This window comes from Phoxinus phoxinus (genome assembly GCF_949152265.1).
Source record: "Phoxinus phoxinus genome assembly, chromosome: 19".
Classification (NCBI taxonomy): Eukaryota; Metazoa; Chordata; class Actinopteri; order Cypriniformes; family Leuciscidae; genus Phoxinus; species Phoxinus phoxinus.
The window spans coordinates 9534561-9552803 of record NC_136894.1 but is presented as its reverse complement, the minus strand read 5'-3'; the positions used below and the strand labels follow the sequence as shown (position 1 = coordinate 9552803).

General features: G+C 35.7%; 1 protein-coding gene across 4 annotated transcripts; it reads left to right on the top strand.

Annotated features, from left to right (window-relative positions):
- Positions 1-1090: 1090 nt before the first annotated feature.
- On the top strand, positions 1091-17942 carry pip4p2 (phosphatidylinositol-4,5-bisphosphate 4-phosphatase 2). Of its 4 annotated transcripts, XR_013795023.1 has the most exons (9): positions 1091-1326; positions 7494-7642; positions 9550-9656; positions 10889-11012; positions 11574-11642; positions 12976-13028; positions 14415-14505; positions 15585-16599; positions 16683-17942. XR_013795023.1 is itself a non-coding variant. In XM_079590413.1 (8 exons), the coding sequence occupies exons 1-8, from the start codon at positions 1221-1223 to the stop codon at positions 15726-15728; spliced, it is 843 nt and encodes a 280-aa protein (XP_079446539.1). In that variant the 5' UTR covers positions 1114-1220; the 3' UTR covers positions 15729-17764. The 4 variants fall into 4 exon arrangements, 2 of the variants coding, with proteins under 2 accessions (XP_079446540.1, XP_079446539.1); XR_013795024.1 differs by lacking the exon at positions 11574-11642 and having other exon boundaries at positions 1102-1326; positions 16683-17770; XM_079590413.1 differs by having other exon boundaries at positions 1114-1326; positions 15585-17764.
- The last annotated feature ends 301 nt before the right edge of the window (positions 17943-18243 follow it).

Sequence of the window (18243 nt, the reverse complement as noted above, 5' to 3'; positions counted from 1 at the left end):
TTCTAATCAAAATATGACTCATTGAATTGAATTGAATATTGAATTGAGACATGTCCACTGTAGAGGACACAGGACTGAAATCATGTTTATCAGGCATTTTGGAGACACAAGTGAATAGGGAAATAAATTATACATCAATATTATAATATAATATATTATTATGAAACTGCATGTGGAAAAGTTATTACTCCCATTATTGCACTTCTTTTTTCATTCATTTTCCATTAATATGGAAATTAGATACATGTATCAAGGAACCTTTTTTTAGAGTGCAATGTATAGATACATTGTATTGAATGAGAATGGTATTTATGCCAATGTTTACACACATATTGCATAAAGTCAAATGGTATATCAATTAATTCTGTTATATCTTTTATTGAGAATCATCTTTATGTTTGGTTAAAAACCTAAATCCTAAACTTAAAAATCGATTGGTGAATGAAAAGAAATCCCAATGTTTTTGCCTATTCTTGTAATTTCTTGTAATTGTATTTTCTAAACAACTGAGTCCTATACCGTGTCCACTACAGATAGATGACATATAGCATAAACATTTATAAAATATAATTTGTCAAAACCTTTTTTTTTCTCATTTGTGTCTTATGCTCTAAAGTAAACAATGTAGTTACATGAACAAATTACTAAATTAAAAAGAATAAACAAAGATTTGTTTAGATAAAAATCAAATAGGCTATATTACAAAAAATGAAAATCCTACTGAAAATAGAAAATTACGAAGTTAAAAGTGAGCAGCTGTGGCTATTTATTTAGTGATGTGAAATAGAACTAGATCATCTCTGTAAGGCTACATTTTTTATGGACGCTCCCTAGATGGACCAATTTACTTTTCCTCCTGCACATGTCCGGTAGGCTAATACCGATGAAGGTGTGTGCTTTAGTAGGCCTACAGAAAATCAACATCTTCTTGATAATGAGCAAATACATCCAGCAAGGTCAATGAGTAGACTCGGGAAAGACAATATTAGCGCGCAATATTGACATCCAGGAGGAGGGGAGATCCCGTCCCGTCCCGTCCAGCAGTGATTTCTCATCCTCCCCGGCCTCTTACGTCTTTGACTCCGCCTCTCCACTGTCCCTGCCCCGCGCTCTCTCTCAGTCTCACTGCCCCTCTCCAGAGCAGCGGACGACGGAGCCCTCCACCATTCGTCCCTGCTGCTGCTGCTGTTGTTGTTTTTCATTGCTTATCTACTGATAGAATGGCTTCCGATGGCATGGATGAACGATCCCCACTGTTGTCTGCACCGAACTCGGGGAATGGCACGCCTACCGCTCCGCCGTACCCGCAGGACCCGAACCCGAGAGGTAAATGTGGATTGTGATTGACGTGGGGGGTGCTGAATCATTTAGGGCGTATAGTAGTGAGCGGTGATCTGTAGCAGACTGCAGCCCATTTAATGTGATACATTGTCCGTAGACAACAAGGAATAACAGCCCAGAGGGTTGTGCCAGAAAAAAACGGGCCTCAGTCTTCCAGATATTCCCATCGTAGCCTCAATTGATGATGGGTACAGAATGTTGCATTCCTGGACAAGGGCATATTATGTCGAATTTTATGCTATTAGTTAGTAAACAACCTGCTTTATATGTCATTAAACTATTAACATTTGTCGGTCGACTGATACCGGTTCAGGCGACTGCAAATTTGTATTGATATTTCGAGGTGGCTGCATTTAAGATGAGGATATTGACATTTAGCTTGTTAGAGATGTTTTGCTTCATTCATACATCACCAGTACCACCAGTTCTCATTGTCTTAAAGGCCCAGACCAAATTATATGGGGTCTATAAGCATATTAAACATTAACACGTGACCAAAACACTTCTTTGCTTAGCTAGATACACTGATAAAAAGGGAGGTGGAGGAAAGATGTGAAGATTTGGTTTGTTGATAGACTATAAAGAGTGTGCTGTTTTAGTTTTTGAACTAATGTGTTTATACAAATTTCTGTGTAACTTATACAAGTTTCTAAGCCAATTCTTAGTTTGTTACAATAATGCTGGTAACACTTTATTGTCCTTGTTAAACATGTTACATGTATGTAACAGTATACATAACTACAAGCAGTCCGTAACCCTAAACACTCTTACAACTAAAGGTTCCAAAAGGAGGTTTGTGCAATGATGCCATTAAAGAACCTTTTTGTAAAGAATATTTAAATAATCAAAATATTTTTTCCCACTATAAAGAACCTTTTGTGCAAGGTTCCATGGATGTTAAAGGTTCTTCATGGAATCATAGATGCCAATAAATAACCTTTTTTAAAGAGTGTATAGAACGTACATGTTGTTAATTAATATTACTCAGCATTTATTTGTGTAATTAAACTGTAACAGTGCCACCTTAAAGGGTTAGTTCACCAACAACAACAAAAATATCACTCAAGTCAGGTGTATATGACTTGCTTCTTTCAGCCAAACACAATCGGAGTTATATTTAAAAAAATATATATATCCTGGCTCTTCCAAACTTTATAATAGGAGCGAATGGTACCTTTTTTTTCAAGTCCAAAAAAAGTGACCTCTGACCAGACGCATGACATATTGACAAAAGCGGAAGCGCACAGCATAGAGCAAAATAAAACACTGGTAACGAATTAGAAGTCTAAAACAAGAATTTTTAAAGAGAAATGTCAGAGGAGCTTGAGTTTTTTGTTTGAACTACACAAGCTACTCTCACCTGTTTACTCAACCTTTACAAAAATGTAACCATAATGCTTTGTTTGTTATAATATAGACATGCAGGCAGATCCCCCAAGTGTGGAGTTTCCAATAATTGATTCCTAGACTTTTACTTTCGGTTCCTATAATCATGAATAATTTTGTGTATTTGAATGTTAGGTTGTTATGAGACACCAAATCAATGCCAAAAGTTGAACAGACAGGTGCACCTTTTCCAAGTCTGGATGGATAATTAATAATAAGTGAAGCACATGTGATGGTATATTTTACATAATGGCTCTCAGATTTTCTAACCAACTGATAAACACATTCGCGAATAAATATGGGTGTCAGATTACCAAATGGACCCCTTAAAAATTGAATCAATAGGACTTTTCATTATCCGATACGATAACTTGAAGATACTAACAATCGAAACTAGCTGATACTAACGAATAAAACTGATATAATTCTGACATATAGCCTATGTGTTATACGCAAATACAAATTACTTGTAGCAATTCCTCTGAGATGTAAATTAAATAAGCGTTTTTGTTGATATAGTTATTGGCCCGTTACTCATGATCTCAAAATGGCCGAATGTCTAAACGGTCAAGTCTTGAAACCCATTTTTGATCTTTTGTAAATCTATCCATATTGCACTAGCTGATTAGCAGAAAAAGATTTACATTTTTACTGTAATGATCCTCTTACACTTCGTATTATTGTTCATAATGGCATTATTAGCGTAGCATGATCAGGTGATGTAGAGGGCATAAAGTATGTGTGCTAATGTACTCTAGCATTATTATCTGCCCTAGTATTTCAAACCCCTGGATTACGGTTTCTTTCGCTGTTTTTGACCTCAAGCATTCACTCACTGAGTCTGTGAGAGGGATTAACGTGGCCTGTTGAGGGAGGGACTGCTGAGTCTCTGCACAACACCGCTTAGTGTGCTGAGATTGTTGTTTATTCTGCAGTTGCATCCGGAAGCCAGAGCTACATTTATTGGAAAAACCTGTGTGCATCAAACCCTATAAGTGTAGAACTGTGATAGTTACAGTTGGCAAGCTCTTTAATAATGATCTATGTTGTCAGACATCTGAGTAAGGGTAAAACGAAGGATAAGAAATTGCTTTGAGGTCTGCATGATATTAACTAAATTAGTTTTATTTTAGTGATATGTGATCAGTCCTCCGAGACGAAAACCAGACCAATTATTGCCGTCTGCTGTAGTGATGTCATGTCAATAAGACCTGGCAAGATAACCAAATATTAGCTGAATTGAAACTCTTGCAACTCTTGATCAACCTTGCCTTGTAGGGCTGGGTGATTGAATAATGCAGTAGGCTATTTATTATAAATGATTTATCTGTGCACATCATTCTTTTTTTTTATAATCTTTAATTAAAATAACTTCCCCTCCCTCTTGCAGCGACATCACTTCTCTTCTCTGATGATGTGTTAACTGGCGTGAGGGCGGGGCAACCTGTCAGTCACATGACATCACAGCAATAGCAAACCACAACTATCCAATCAATTCCCGATGGACAAAATCAAGTCCCGCCCTACATTTTTTCTTGTTTGAGAAGTCGTTTCACTTTGATATACATCACAATAGGGAAGGAAAGACTAAACTTCCTTTTCATGCTGATTTTAAACATACTGTTTTACCGATATTTGAATTTTTTTAATGTATCAGTTAGTGTTGTCAAAAGTACCGACTTCGGTACCAAGTCAGTGCTGAAATTGAAAAAATGTGACGCTTTGAGCGCTGTCATAAATCGTAAACACCTCTGATTGGCCATTGTGTTCATGAGCTCATCGGATATGTCTGTGATTGGCTACAATGATCAACACACGGAAGTGTTTGAAAGTTTTTTGAAAGCAGGAACATTTGAAAGCACAAGCAGGCGTATATCAGCGCCAGAGGACCGATCCACTGCTAGACACCTGCTTTCAAACGCTCCTGTGTGTATCTCTGTGAAAGCACTCGCTGTTTTTGAAACGCTGATCATTGTAGCCAATCACAGACATATTTGATGAGCGCGTGAGCACAATGGCCAATCAGAGGTGTTTATGATTCCGCTCAACAATTCTCAAAGCGTCACATTTTTTACATTTCAGTATCGACTTGGAACCGAAGTCGGTACTTTTGACAACACTAGTATCAGTCTATATTGGATATTTAAATGTTCTTGTTAATTTTCTTCCGATTTTACATTTTGATTTTGGAATTTACTATTAATTAACACTTAATGCCACTAATAATTTGATAACACTGTTAAATATAATTTATAGAAAATCCCAAAATAAATATACATTTTTCATACTGTACATTATAATATTCTGATGCCTAAATACGTATATTCACATTTAAAATTTCTGGTTGTAGTTTTTAGTGTTTCATTTTTCATTTATTCAGACAATAGTATAGTACAGAATTTTAATATCGGCCATTAATCAGTATCAGCCCGAATTGTAATTGGTGCATCCCTAAAATAAAAATGTTTTGCACGTTATTAATACAGCCACTTATTTTGAGATTATGGATTAAGAGTAAAAACTACAACAAGTTTGCTTGCTTATGGAACTGTATGTTCAGTTAACACATTCACTATTGTCAATGCATGCTAATCTCCCCTACACATGGGACGATCGACGTCTCTCTCATTTTTTAACATGATAGTAAGACAGACAGAGAGGGAGTTGCAACAACAGCTGGCTGCAGGCTCCAGGGTTGGGAAAAGGCTCTCATCTTACAAACAGTGCAGGCTGGTGTCAGAGAAATGAGACCTGTGCTTTCCATCTGCCCCTGGAGAGATGGTATATGCTATATTGAGGCATAAAGGAAATGTGCTTAAAGTCACCATGAAATCCCCCCCCCCAAAAAAAATAATGAAATATTGCAGTATTTATCCGTGCACAACATTATTTCTTGAAACATTCATATGCCCTCGTAATCTTTAACTCTTTCCCCGCCATTGAGAAGTTTTTCCGGCAATCTGTGTTTTCACTGTTACAGATATTTTGAAATAGTATAGCATCCAGATCCAAAAACAAGCGAAGAAGAAGATGTGCGTAAACCAGAAGGAGCGGATAGAAGTTGTTTATGCACAAGTAAACTGCCTATATGCAAGGACTCGATTTAACTGATCTATGTTTTGATCATCGCTCTGAATCCAATCCGAACGAAGTCTTTGACAAAAAAAAAATAGTTTGCTATAAGCTTTTTGTTCAAAATTTTATTTTTTGACGAACTTACATTCAAGTGTTGATCAAAAAGAATGAATTAGGTTTTTTATTTATTTATTTATTTAGAAGCAGAGGTTCTGCTCTTTCTTTTGATATATTGACTTTAAATATTCATACATCAAAATATCCGGGGGGCCATGGAAGTTTTATGAATATGATCAAAAATACTGGCTCTAGATGGCAACTTGAAAATAAAACACTGCGAAGGTGTTCATCAAAATAACTTCCCCTTCCTATTGCAAGGACATTTCTTCTCTCTTCTGATGATGTTTTTACTGGCAGGGATCAACTTGTCACTCACATGACATCACAGCAATAGCAAACCATAACGATCCAATCAATTCCGGATGGACAAAATCAAGTCCCGCCCTGCATTTTTTCTAGTTCGAGAAGCCATTTCACTCAAATATACGTCACAATAGGGAGGAAAAAACTATCGCAACATCCGTTTCATGCCGACTTTAAAGCTACATTAATGCATCCCAAACTCATGAGACAGCAGCAACTTTATTTATAGTGAATCATTTAAAAAAAAAAATCTAGTTTTAAAGGCTAACAATAACATTTTAACGTTTTTACATAGGATAAAATCACACTTCTTGGACACACTATGTGTTTTTGGGATCCTGTAGCAGCACATACAGAGATGGGTGTACAGTACCCCGACAGCTGAGTGAGGTCATGGGGCCAGAGCTGCTGTCGGTTGTGTTTGCTGTGGTGTCACATGCTCAATATGGCTGCAGTATGACTGTGTTGTTGCCAGCGTGATCGCAGAATGACAAGTGACAGACAGCAGGAGGAACATGTCTTAATTTCACCGAGAATAAGCAGTTGGGAATGTCGTGGCTGAGCCCTGGATTTCAGTAATACTGGAGACAAGTGGAGACTGAAGGCAGGGTTTGGCTGATCGCCCAGATATTGTACAATGGATGTGAGAGAATAATTGAAAGTGTGAGTGGGATGCACTTATTGCTGAACACAATGAATCTGCATTTCTGTGTCCTTTAGATGGGATTTCAAGCGAGACACATTTATAATATATATATTACATACTGTATATCAGTGCATTCTGAGCACCAACAAGAAAGACATGAAGGCCTGTCCATTAATTCAGTTCTATTATTCCCCAAAATGATTATCCCTGCTTATTACACTGGAATACTTGGTCAATCGTGGCATTTCATAGTCAAAATGTTTTGTATAATGTAATTTCATGCCCATATATTTGCATATTTGGCAAATAACCATGTAAAAATTAGGAATAATACATGGAATAATGGAACTGAGCTGGTCATTATGGCAAAATAAATAAACCTCTTAAGGGTGATGCAAAACCTGATCACCCTGTCTGGGTTTATTTTGCAACAATGACCGGCTGACTGTACATTACCAAACCGATATTACAGCATTTTAGTCTTTGCGGTATCTTGCAACAAGTTGGTATGGTCAGTTATGCAGACTAACTGATACTAAGTGAACCAACTGATTTACATACAGTACCATCAACATAGTAGTCATGCACACTGAGACTGCATGTGGTTTCTCTCCCTCTGCAGCCGAATTACCTCCACCGTACACAGCCATTGCCAGTCCAGATGCAGGGGGAGTGCCGGTCATTAATTGTCGAGTGTGCCAGTCTCTTATAACTCTGGATGGCAAACTCCATCAGCATGTGGTGAAGTGCACCGTCTGCAGTGAAGCTACGGTAAGAGACCCCCACAAATGCAAATTGAGCTTAGTCATGCATAGCTTTAGTTCTTTATCATTATATATATATATACATATATATATATATATATATATATACTAGAGGTGGGCAGTGTAATTAAAAGCCTGTCTCAGAAGTTAATGAGTACTTTTATTGTAACATTTTATGGTATCATCATAATATATACTGGAAATACAATGAAGAAAATGGCATGTACCGTCTATTGGCATTTTTACAGTGTAATTATGTTTGTTACCTTGTAATTATAAATGTATTACATTGTAATAATACATTTGTTACAGTGTAACTGTACATTTTTTATAATACATTTGTTACAGTGAAATTATAGTGTTATTATAAAATTGTTACATTGTAATAATAAATTTGTTACAATGTAAATATACATTTGTTACGGTGTAATTATAGGATTGCATTGTAACTACATTTATTACAGTGTAACTATACATTTGTTACAGTGTAATTATAAGTTTGTTAAAGTGTAGTTATACATTTATTATAGCGTAATTGTACATTTATTACATAGTAATAATACATGTTACAATGTAACTATATTTGTTACAGTGTATCAATACATATGTTACAGTGTAGTATTTTTTTATAATACATTTGTTACAATGAAATTATAGTGTTATTACACAATTATTACATTGTAATAATATATTTTTATAGTGTAAATATACATTTGTTTCAGTGTAAATATACATTTGTTACAGCGTAATTATAGGATTTTTACATTGTAATTACATCATTCACAGTGTATTTATACATTTGTTGCAGTATAATTATAGGATTATTACATTCTAATTATACATTTATTACAGTTTAATTATAGGATCAGTACATTTTAATTATACATTTATTACAGTGTAATAATTCATGTCATGATATATTGCAATACAAAAGGCAACAATGTTTATCACGGATAGTGACAATCTGCATTGTGTATAGTTCACCCAAAATGAAAATTACTGTGTGAGGGAAAAAAAGAGTTATAGTGTCAGTACTACATTAAACTTTTATAAATAATGTTTAATATAATGTATAATAATGCAATGGGGGAATAAAGTGTGTCCTGGTAAACCCAAATGTCTTATGTTACCAGTAACATGTTATCCGTTATCATGGAGAGGATCCTGCAACCTTTCACCACTGATGTCTTCCATGAACATCCAGGCCTTTTTATTTTGCTGAGCTCTCCAGTGTGTCCTTTTTTTCTCAGAATGTACCGAACTGTTCATTTGGCCTCTCCTAATATTCTTGCTATCTCTCTGATGGATTTGTTTTGTTTTTGATGCCTAACGATGACCTGTTTTACTTGCATGGAGAGCTCCTTTTTCACATATTAAAGAGCTGTAATTCCTAAACCCTTCCTCCAATTTGAATGTGAGAATGCCCTCAAATTAAAGCTGAGAGTGTGCACTTCAGGCCCATATTAATTATAACTGTCACTTGAAAGTGTGTTGGTATACAGCTAAAATAACAGAAACTGTCAAAATATATATGGACCTAGCTGTACATGTTGGATTACACCTTCAGCTTGTTTGGTTCAGAATCAGACGTTTCATAAACTCTTATGCAGACCTGACCTTAATAAAAGGTATTAGTGAAAGGTTGCTCATGTCTAGATTCATTAAGGCAGCCTTTGACTAGTCCCTATAATAATAGAATTATTCAACATATAAAGACTAGTTGGTTTCTTACAAAACATGCTTAAACAAGAGCATTTGAGGGTATGTAAGGTAAAATAATGCTTATTCATAAACTTAAAATGGAGATTCATTGTATTAGCCATTATACAATATTATAATTATATTACATTTGGTTGTTTTATCTTGCATATTGTGTGGTCCCTTTTGAAACATGATGTATCTGTTTTTTAACAGCCTATAAAAAATCCACCAACAGGAAAGAAGTATGTTAGATGTCCTTGCAACTGCCTGCTAATCTGTAAAGACACGTCTAGGAGGATAGGATGCCCTCGGCCCAACTGGTAAGTGTTAAAGACACACTTCAGAGGGTCATTTAGTAGGTGTGTGTTATGGGATCTGCAACAGTATTACCACAGACACGTATCACCATAAATGCTCAAACAAGCAGTGATTGTGTTGAGTTTGTATGGCTAGGGGATTTGTACTTGGTAATGTCAAAACATTTCACATACTTTTAGAAACAGTCTGAACATTTATAGTGAAAAACAAGCTGTGAGAATTGTAAGAAGTCACTAAAAAGATCTTAGCCATGTGAAGCCAGATATATGAAATAATAGTCAGAAAAAATCAGTTTGTTTAATAACCGGTAACACTTAAGAATCCATTAGTTAATGCATTAAAGGAACACTCCACTTTTTTTGGAAATAGGCTCATTTTCCGACTCCCCTAGAGTTAAACAGTTGAGTTTGACCGTTTTCAAATCCATTCAGCCGATCTCCGGGTCTGGCGGTAGCACTTTTAGCATAGCTTAGCATAGATCATTGAATCTGATTAGACCGTTAGCATCTCCTTTAAAAAAAATGACCAAAGAGTTTCGATATTTTTTCTATTTAAAACTTGACTCTTCTGTAGTTACATCGTGTACTAAGACCGACGGATGTAAATGTAATGTAAATCAACAAGATTTTTTATAACAGTATAGTAGATTACTTAGTAGAAAATGCATATAAATATCAGTTGTCACTCTATACCTATAATATGTTACATGATTGTAGTTTTATGATCAAAGCTCTGTAGTTTTTAATGTGGAGGGTAAAACATATAATGAAATGTAATACAATCATAATTACTGAGAGATGTACAAATAAATGTTCCTCAAAAACATATTTGATTCTCAAATTTTAGCATGATTTATAATGTATGGATAATCAAGTAAACCTAAGTGTTCATCTTGAAATATTACTAACAATATAAAAGTTATTCTTATGTTTATTTCATAAGTGTGGTTAAAGATTTTGTAGCAAAAAGACACACGCACCACAACCTGAAGGAGGATGTTTTTTTTCAGAATTATACAAAATAGCATTTTACTTGTTTAAAAAAAGTATAAACTATCAATCAGAAAACACGTACAGCAGGTTTTTCAGTTTTGATCATGTGGATGATTTAGAGGCCTTGCACAAATGCGTATAGCATATATGATACAGTAGGCTTCATAGGGTTAATATTAACACACAATTCTTTACAAACCTGTAGAAAGTGAAAAACTGACATTGTTTGTCTGGGCCCCCAGCAGACGGATCATCAACCTGAGCCCTGTGATGGTGATCCCAGAGGAGCAGCCCGCCCAGCCAGCTCTACCAGTCCAGCCCGAGGGCATGCGTGTGGTCTGCGGCCACTGCGGAAACACATTCCTTGTACGGTCTCACATCTTTACAGTAAAATCACTGACCTCTCTGACCTACAGTAATGTTTCTTGAAAGCAGAGAAGATCTGCGAATGCATTTACACTACCATTCAAAAGTTTGGGGTCAGTAAGATTGTTTATGTTTTTGAGAGAAGAGTCTTATGTTCAACAAGGCTGCATGATAAAATATCAAAATATTACTACAATTTAAAAGAATTGTTTTCTATATTCATATATTTTCAAATGTAGTTTATTCCTGTGATGGCAAAGCTGAATTTTCAGCATCATTACTCCACTCTTCAGTGTCACATGATCCTTAAGAAATCATTCTAATTTATTCACATTTTGTGGAAACTGATACACTTTTTTTCGGGATTATTTGATGAATAAGAAGGTTTAAAGAACAGCATTTATTTAAAGTAGTTTGTTACATTATAAATGTGTATACTGTGATTAATAAAAATATTAATTTCATTCAAAAACAATGTACTGACCCCAAACTTTTGAATGGTAGTGTTGAGTTTTACTAGTGCACATGTTCTTAGTGTCCTGTGATGCCCCTGCTGTATAGGGCAGCGATGATGAGTGGTCCCAGTCCGCCTCAGGCCTGGCTATTCGCGGCCCCTCTGATCTTTTCAAGGTCCTAATACACTGCCACCTTCTCAGTCGGTGGAACCGACTAAATGACAAACTAATTAGAAATAATAATATCAAAATAAAAAATCACATGGTTCCAGGGCTCCAGACAGAGATTAAAATTATTAGCAAATGTGACTAATAATTAAATCTATCATTTACAATTTAAAATTGTATGCAACAATAATTACAAATATAGGATACCTTTACATGCATCCATGTGCAGTTTTGTCAGATACCATCCCGTTAGTCAACCCAACAAAAAATCGCTATGACCATTGCTATTTAAACAAATTCATAATCATATCCGATTGGAATAAATTATACTTGATACAACAACACCTCATTTACATAATTTCCCAGACAGCAACATAGTGTCGGCCCAGATGCGGCCCACATCTGGTTCGCGTGGAATCCACATGTACTAGATGTGGCCCGGATCTGGACACTATGTTGCTGTCTGGGTTAAAGGGATAGGTCACCCAAAAATTAAAATTCAGTCATCATTTACTCACCCTCATTTTGTTCCAAACCTGTATGAAGTTCTTTCTTCTGCTGGACACAAAAGAAGATATTTTGAAGTATGTCGGTAACCAAACAGTTGATGGGCCCCATTGACTATTTTTGGCCTGTCAACTGTTGGCTAATCATATTCTTTCAAACATCTTCTTGGAACAACTTGAGGTTGAGTAAATGATGATAGACTTTTCATTTTTGGGTGAACTATCCCTTTAAATAGTCATAATTGATTTACTGAATCTTCCTTTCATCCACTGACTGTTAAAAACAAAAGTAAGAATCTATGAACTCAATGAACTTAACTTCTGAACAATCAATTCTGAGCAATTCTGTAATTTGTCAACTAAAAAAAGTCATTTGGTCCTAAATATTTAATTTTAGTCCTTTTTTGTCTGTAGCCCTGCGACTCAAATGAACATAACCCCGTGTGGCCTACAGAGGCAAGATGCAGGAACTGAAACATTAGTTTTAATGTGAGATCTTCTGTTATAATATATAACCTTAAAGAATTCTTCCTTTTTTTCAGGATTCAACTGCCTTTTGCCTTTGTACAGGGATAAATCCACTAATTCTCCTAATTTATTCCTGCATACATCTCAATTTATTCATTGAAATCATCTCCCAAAAAAATTTGCTGGTTGTTTGAATCATTTCTCAGTACTACCCATTTGAACTAATATTTGAATGTCATGCACTGACCCCTGGAATCAAGTTTGGTGTGGTAGATTATTAAATGAATTGACTTGTGCTTTTTTACCATGCTGTGTGTTTGCTTACTGAAGAAATAACTTTCTTCCTAACTTCCCTTGTTTGTGCAGTGGATGGAGCTCCGGTTCAACACACTGGCCAAGTGCCCACATTGCAAAAAAATGTGAGTTGCCATCATTTGTCATATTCTTTGTGCGTCAAAAAAGCAACGTCTGTGGCGATACTCCACCGATGACGCGCCGTTCTCAGAAGAAACGTCATTAATCTCAATGTCAGATGTGTGTGACTAGCCGGAGGTCAGGCTTGAGTTTGCACTGGGCAGTTAGTAGAAACTGAAAGTAAATAAACCCTTGTGAGTTCCAGTTAGAGAGGGAGGCCATGTGATGCCAGTCTGCCAGTCACTTGAGAGAGCGAGCGCATCATGCTGACACTGAAACATGAGCCCTGCACGCTAGTGACGCTGCGAGGAAGAGTTATGGCAACAGATGTTGCAGCACACATGAAGTGCCCGCAGAATCCCAAAGCAAATAAGATTTCCTCTCGAATGCAGAGCGCTTGAAGAGGCAGAGAAGGAGACACGAGCAGAAGAAGAGACATTGAGCACCTTAAGCTATCTGATTCATTGTGAGTCCAGAAGAATGTTTGAAAATCCCATCACATGAGAGGCATGTGAAGCGTCATGGTCAGACTTAATGGGACTCAAACAGGAAAAAGAGCAGACCATGTGACTCAGTGACGCAGGTCGCTTTTGACTACAAGCGTTTGTTGGGCTGCTTTAATAAGTAAGATTAATCTTTCATTTGTAAGGCCTTGTACACTAAAATATATCTTGTACCAACAGCCGAATTTATTAATTTTTCTCAAATTATATAGTTTGGTTCAACACTTAAATTTTGATTTATTATTAATTAAAAATACTTGTTTTTCTACATTTATACAAAGCAAAACGATTATTTATCATAAAGACCATACAATATAGTCATATTTGTTTTGCTTTTTGCACCTTAATTTCACAAAATCTAAATTATTTATAATATGAAAGCAGAATTATTCAAGATATAACTAAAATCCTTTTGTGTGTTAGTGTTTAATTTAGTTTACTTTCTAAAAATTAAGACAGCTTGTTTTTTTTTTTAAATATACATCATATTTTATGTTATGTACTAACAAAACGTTAATAAAACCCACATTCATTTCTGAAGTCAGTAAAGCCAGTATGTGTTCTGCACATCAACACTGGTGTAAAACGAAAATACTGTTTAAACAAAATGCTTCGTCTCTATGGGGAGTGTTACTTGCTTTTAGAAAAACTGAACAAAACCACAATTAGACTTTAAATAAATGTGTTAATCATTTCACTTTTTTTTCAGTGTACTTTAGCTTCATTTTAGTCTAGTTTTGTTGTTGGCTTTCCTGTGTAACCATTGAATATAATTCCTGCTGTAAAACCATTATACCTGTGTACTGAGACCCAATAAAACAGCCGGTGTGTTTGTGGTCTGTTTAGAGCTGCACTGGTACTAAGCTTGTGTGCTATCTTTGTCTTTAGCTCTTCCGTAGGCAGTGCTCTACCGAGAAGACGCTGCTGTGCCTACATTACAGTAGGAATGATCTGCATTTTCATTGGTGTCGGTTTAACGGTGAGTATTGTTCTCTTTTTTTTGGCTTGGGGTCAGTATGTTTTATTCAGCAAGGATGCATTCAATTGTTTAAAAGCGACTATAAAGACTTTTATGTTACAAAATATTTCTATATCGAACAAATGCTGTTCTTTATAAAATGTATCATGGTGTCCACGATTGGCCGTTCGCAAAGACCCGCCCCCCTTAGTTACTGTCGCTATGTCCGACAAGCTACGCCGCTCTCACACACACACCATGTTCTCACGCAGTGAAAAATACATCGTGGAGCAGAGAGGAGACTCACAACACACTGACAGACAGGACAGACCAGGTTACTTTTCGGTTACTTTTGATATTAAACATATTAAACAAAGTCTCACCTTTCAAATTTGGTCTTTTTTTAAAAAGAAATGTAAACAATAAATACCGTTTTGTGGCTCTTTAATGACAGATCGCTGTAGAGCATCAGTTAAAGCTGCTCGTGAACCGATCATCTCTTCCTTCCAGTTCATTTATAGCATCAAATAATGAATGAACATCAGAAGGAATGTTGTTTTAACCGCGGAAAGACGTCTGTACACTTCCGTTTTTCAAGTTCAAATCCTCCCATGTTAATCTACTAACTCTCCTGACTGCTTTGTCGGACAAAATGGCGGATGGCGAAGTATGATTGGTCAGATCACCTGTCAATCAAGCTCCGTGTGAAGGGTCAATTGGGATGTGGTGGAGGAGACTTCACAGAGTGCTGGACTCTTGCATTGACCAATACAAGATCTTCAGCAAAAATGTATGCACCTCTTGATGGAAATAAATGTTGTGATGTTATTTCCAGTAGAGGTGCATCAGTTTTTGGTCAAGATCTTCCCGGATACACTTTCTTTAGTAACAGTTTTATTTGAATCACACTTGTAAATTACATCAGGGTCAGATGATCATTCTCAGTTTGATTTAAACCACACATTATGTTGCAGTTCCTAAAAGAAGTTAGCAGCCACTCGAATTAGCACTTGGCAGGTGTCCACTTTGGACTCTGGATATGAACTATTAAACTCTGTTTGTTAGCTCATCACAGATTCCTGGTGTTTTTTTCCTCTCAGGTGGGCACTCAGGACTTCGCCAGGCGTTTCCACGCTACTTATGTGTCCTGGGCCTTCGCATATCTCCTGGGTCTCATCTGTCTGGTACGGGCCTGCTACTGGGGAGCGATTAAAGTCAGCTATCCAGAGAACACCTTTGCGTAGACAAGACAAAACGTCCATCCTTCAAGTCCTTTAGTGTTTGATTTTCTCTTGATCTGAACAGGTTAACCGTTGGATGCTTAGTCCTGTTACGAGAGTTTAAGAATCCAGGCATCCACAATACCTGCAAATGTTTTCAGATTTGAGTTATTGATTAGCTCTGATGTTTCTCTTACTGATTTGAACCCGCAATATGATGACCTGAGGAATTAAAGTGAAATCAGTGATTCAAAAACTAGAAAACTAATATGAATAATCCATTCATGGTACACCTCTCGGATTTGTCATGGTGGTGGATATTGAACATATTTTATGTACCGCATTTTGTTACCAACTTGACCAAAAGAGATGATCTTGTATGAACAATTTGCCCATTGCACTACAATTTTATGCAATTCTTCTGTTGTGTTGCTGCTAGTTCCCACAGCTGTTGTGAGCTGAGAGATGTTATGTTGAGAAAGCCTGCCAGCACCCACGGTGGCACTATCCGTCATTCGAAATGTTCAGATATATTTAACTGTTCTTGAAATCCTGTGCCAACATTTTTATTTTATTTTTTGTTCAGTGTCTGTCAAGGGGATCTCCCTCTGATGAAATTTAGCAGTATTTCCAAACCCATTCTGGCCGCTCAAACTCACTGTGAGCAATAATCACGCATTTCTTGTGGCTTTAAAAACAGCATGTACAGTCACCGGAACTTTAAAACAAATGTTACTGGTTCAATACAAGCTCATTCAACAACACTTGTGGCATAATATTGACTGATTAGCACAAAAATTATTTTTCAAAAATATCTGGCCTGGGTTACAATGAGGCACTTACAATGGAAGGCCAATCTCGAAATATTCAAGTATTCTCAAAGTATTTTCTCAAAGTCTTGTAAACAATAGTTTTTTGTTTTTTTTTAAATCACTTACTACCAATCAAATGTTTTTTTTTTAATGTTTTTTTTTTTAGGCTGCATTTATTTGATCAAAACTGCATAAAAATATGAATATTGTGAAATATTATTTAAAAAACAAATCTAATTTAATATATTTTTAAATGTCATTTTTTCATGCAAAGCTACATTTTCACAGTTCTCCAGTGTCACGTGATCCTTCAGAAATCATTCTACTATGCTAATTTGCTGCTCAGTAAACATTTCTTATTATCATCAATGTTGAAAAAAGTTGTAATAATGTAAAAGACTTTACTGTCACTATTGATCAGTTCAATGCATCCTTGCTCAATAAACATTTAAAAAAATATATTTTTGACCCCAAACTTTTGAACGGTACTATACTACTATTCCTATGTTCAATTTTACAACTTCATTGCCAAGACAATAACACCTAAAACTCTAAAACCCTGAAACGACATTAGAAATGATTTAAAAAGCTGTACAGCTCGAATAATACACACTTTGTAACACAAGACAAATGCTAAATGATAAGCTTCACATTTCTACTTTTAAAGAAAATACTACAAAAATGTCCCCGTTCCCATTGTAAGTGCCTCACTGTAACCTGTATTTTTGCTGTTTATAAAGAAAACGAGGAAAGATGATTTTTACTACAAAAAAATTTGGTTTGATCTTAACTTGTATTGAACCCAGAATATTCCTTTCATTTCACTGATTGGTCGGAAATAATGACACTTGGTGAATGGGAAATGACGTGCATGATTTGAATTTGATTCGTTTGTGCTCAGAAGCAGTGTTTTATTAGTCTGTTACTGACAGGGCACAGTGGAAGTGTTACGCCGTGTGTCTAGTGCTCTTTCCTGTGTGTAGAATGTAAACGCCCCACTGCTACCCGCCTAATTCCACAACTCAGTACAACCTTGCTAGTATTGCTGTAGCTTACATTTCCAGTACTTCTGTACTTCGTCAAGACAAATGGAGATAACTATACTATCTAAACTTGTTCTGAATGTGACAAGCCAGTGAAGTCCTTGTACATAGGAAACTGAGCACACAAAGTCTGTAGTTCAAGTTGGAATATGGCTTGGGTCTTTTTAAAACAATAATTTCTCAATAAAACAGAAAAATATTCCTTGCCCTTTGACAGTGTGATGCTTTGTGCCAGCTTGATTTGTATTGCAATTTTATTTTTGGTGTATAAAATCAAATATTATTTCATTTCACAATAGCTTTCTGATTTCTATGGAAGTCTGCCACTAAAAAAAATGTGCTTAATCCTAATTATATGACATTAAAAGTTGTTAATATGACACAAAATTCCTTCTTGAGATAAATGTGTAATTGACATACTATGTCATAATAATGAGATTAAATGTTAAATTAATGACATGGTAAGCCATAATTATGAGATAAAAAGTTGAAAGTGACGTATAGCCTACTAAGTCATAATAAGGTTAAAAGATAAACAGACTATTATTATGAGATGAAAAGTCAAGATTATGAAATACTAATCAATAATTATGTGATAAAAAAAATCAATAATTATGACATACCAAGTCATGAGATAAAAGAAAATTGAAATTTGAAGTTGACATTCTAAATCATAATCATAAT

What these genes read in the sequence shown, in the direction of transcription:
- pip4p2 (XM_079590413.1), top strand. Translation starts at nt 1,221, where the DNA reads ATGGCTTCCGATGGCATGGATGAACGATCCCCACTGTTGTCTGCACCG. An exon ending in GCAGGACCCGAACCCGAGAG is followed by an intron (nt 1,327 to 7,493) that starts GTAAATGTGGAT and finishes CTCCCTCTGCAG; the next exon opens with CCGAATTACCTCCACCGTAC. An exon ending in CCGTCTGCAGTGAAGCTACG is followed by an intron (nt 7,643 to 9,549) that starts GTAAGAGACCCC and finishes GTTTTTTAACAG; the next exon opens with CCTATAAAAAATCCACCAAC.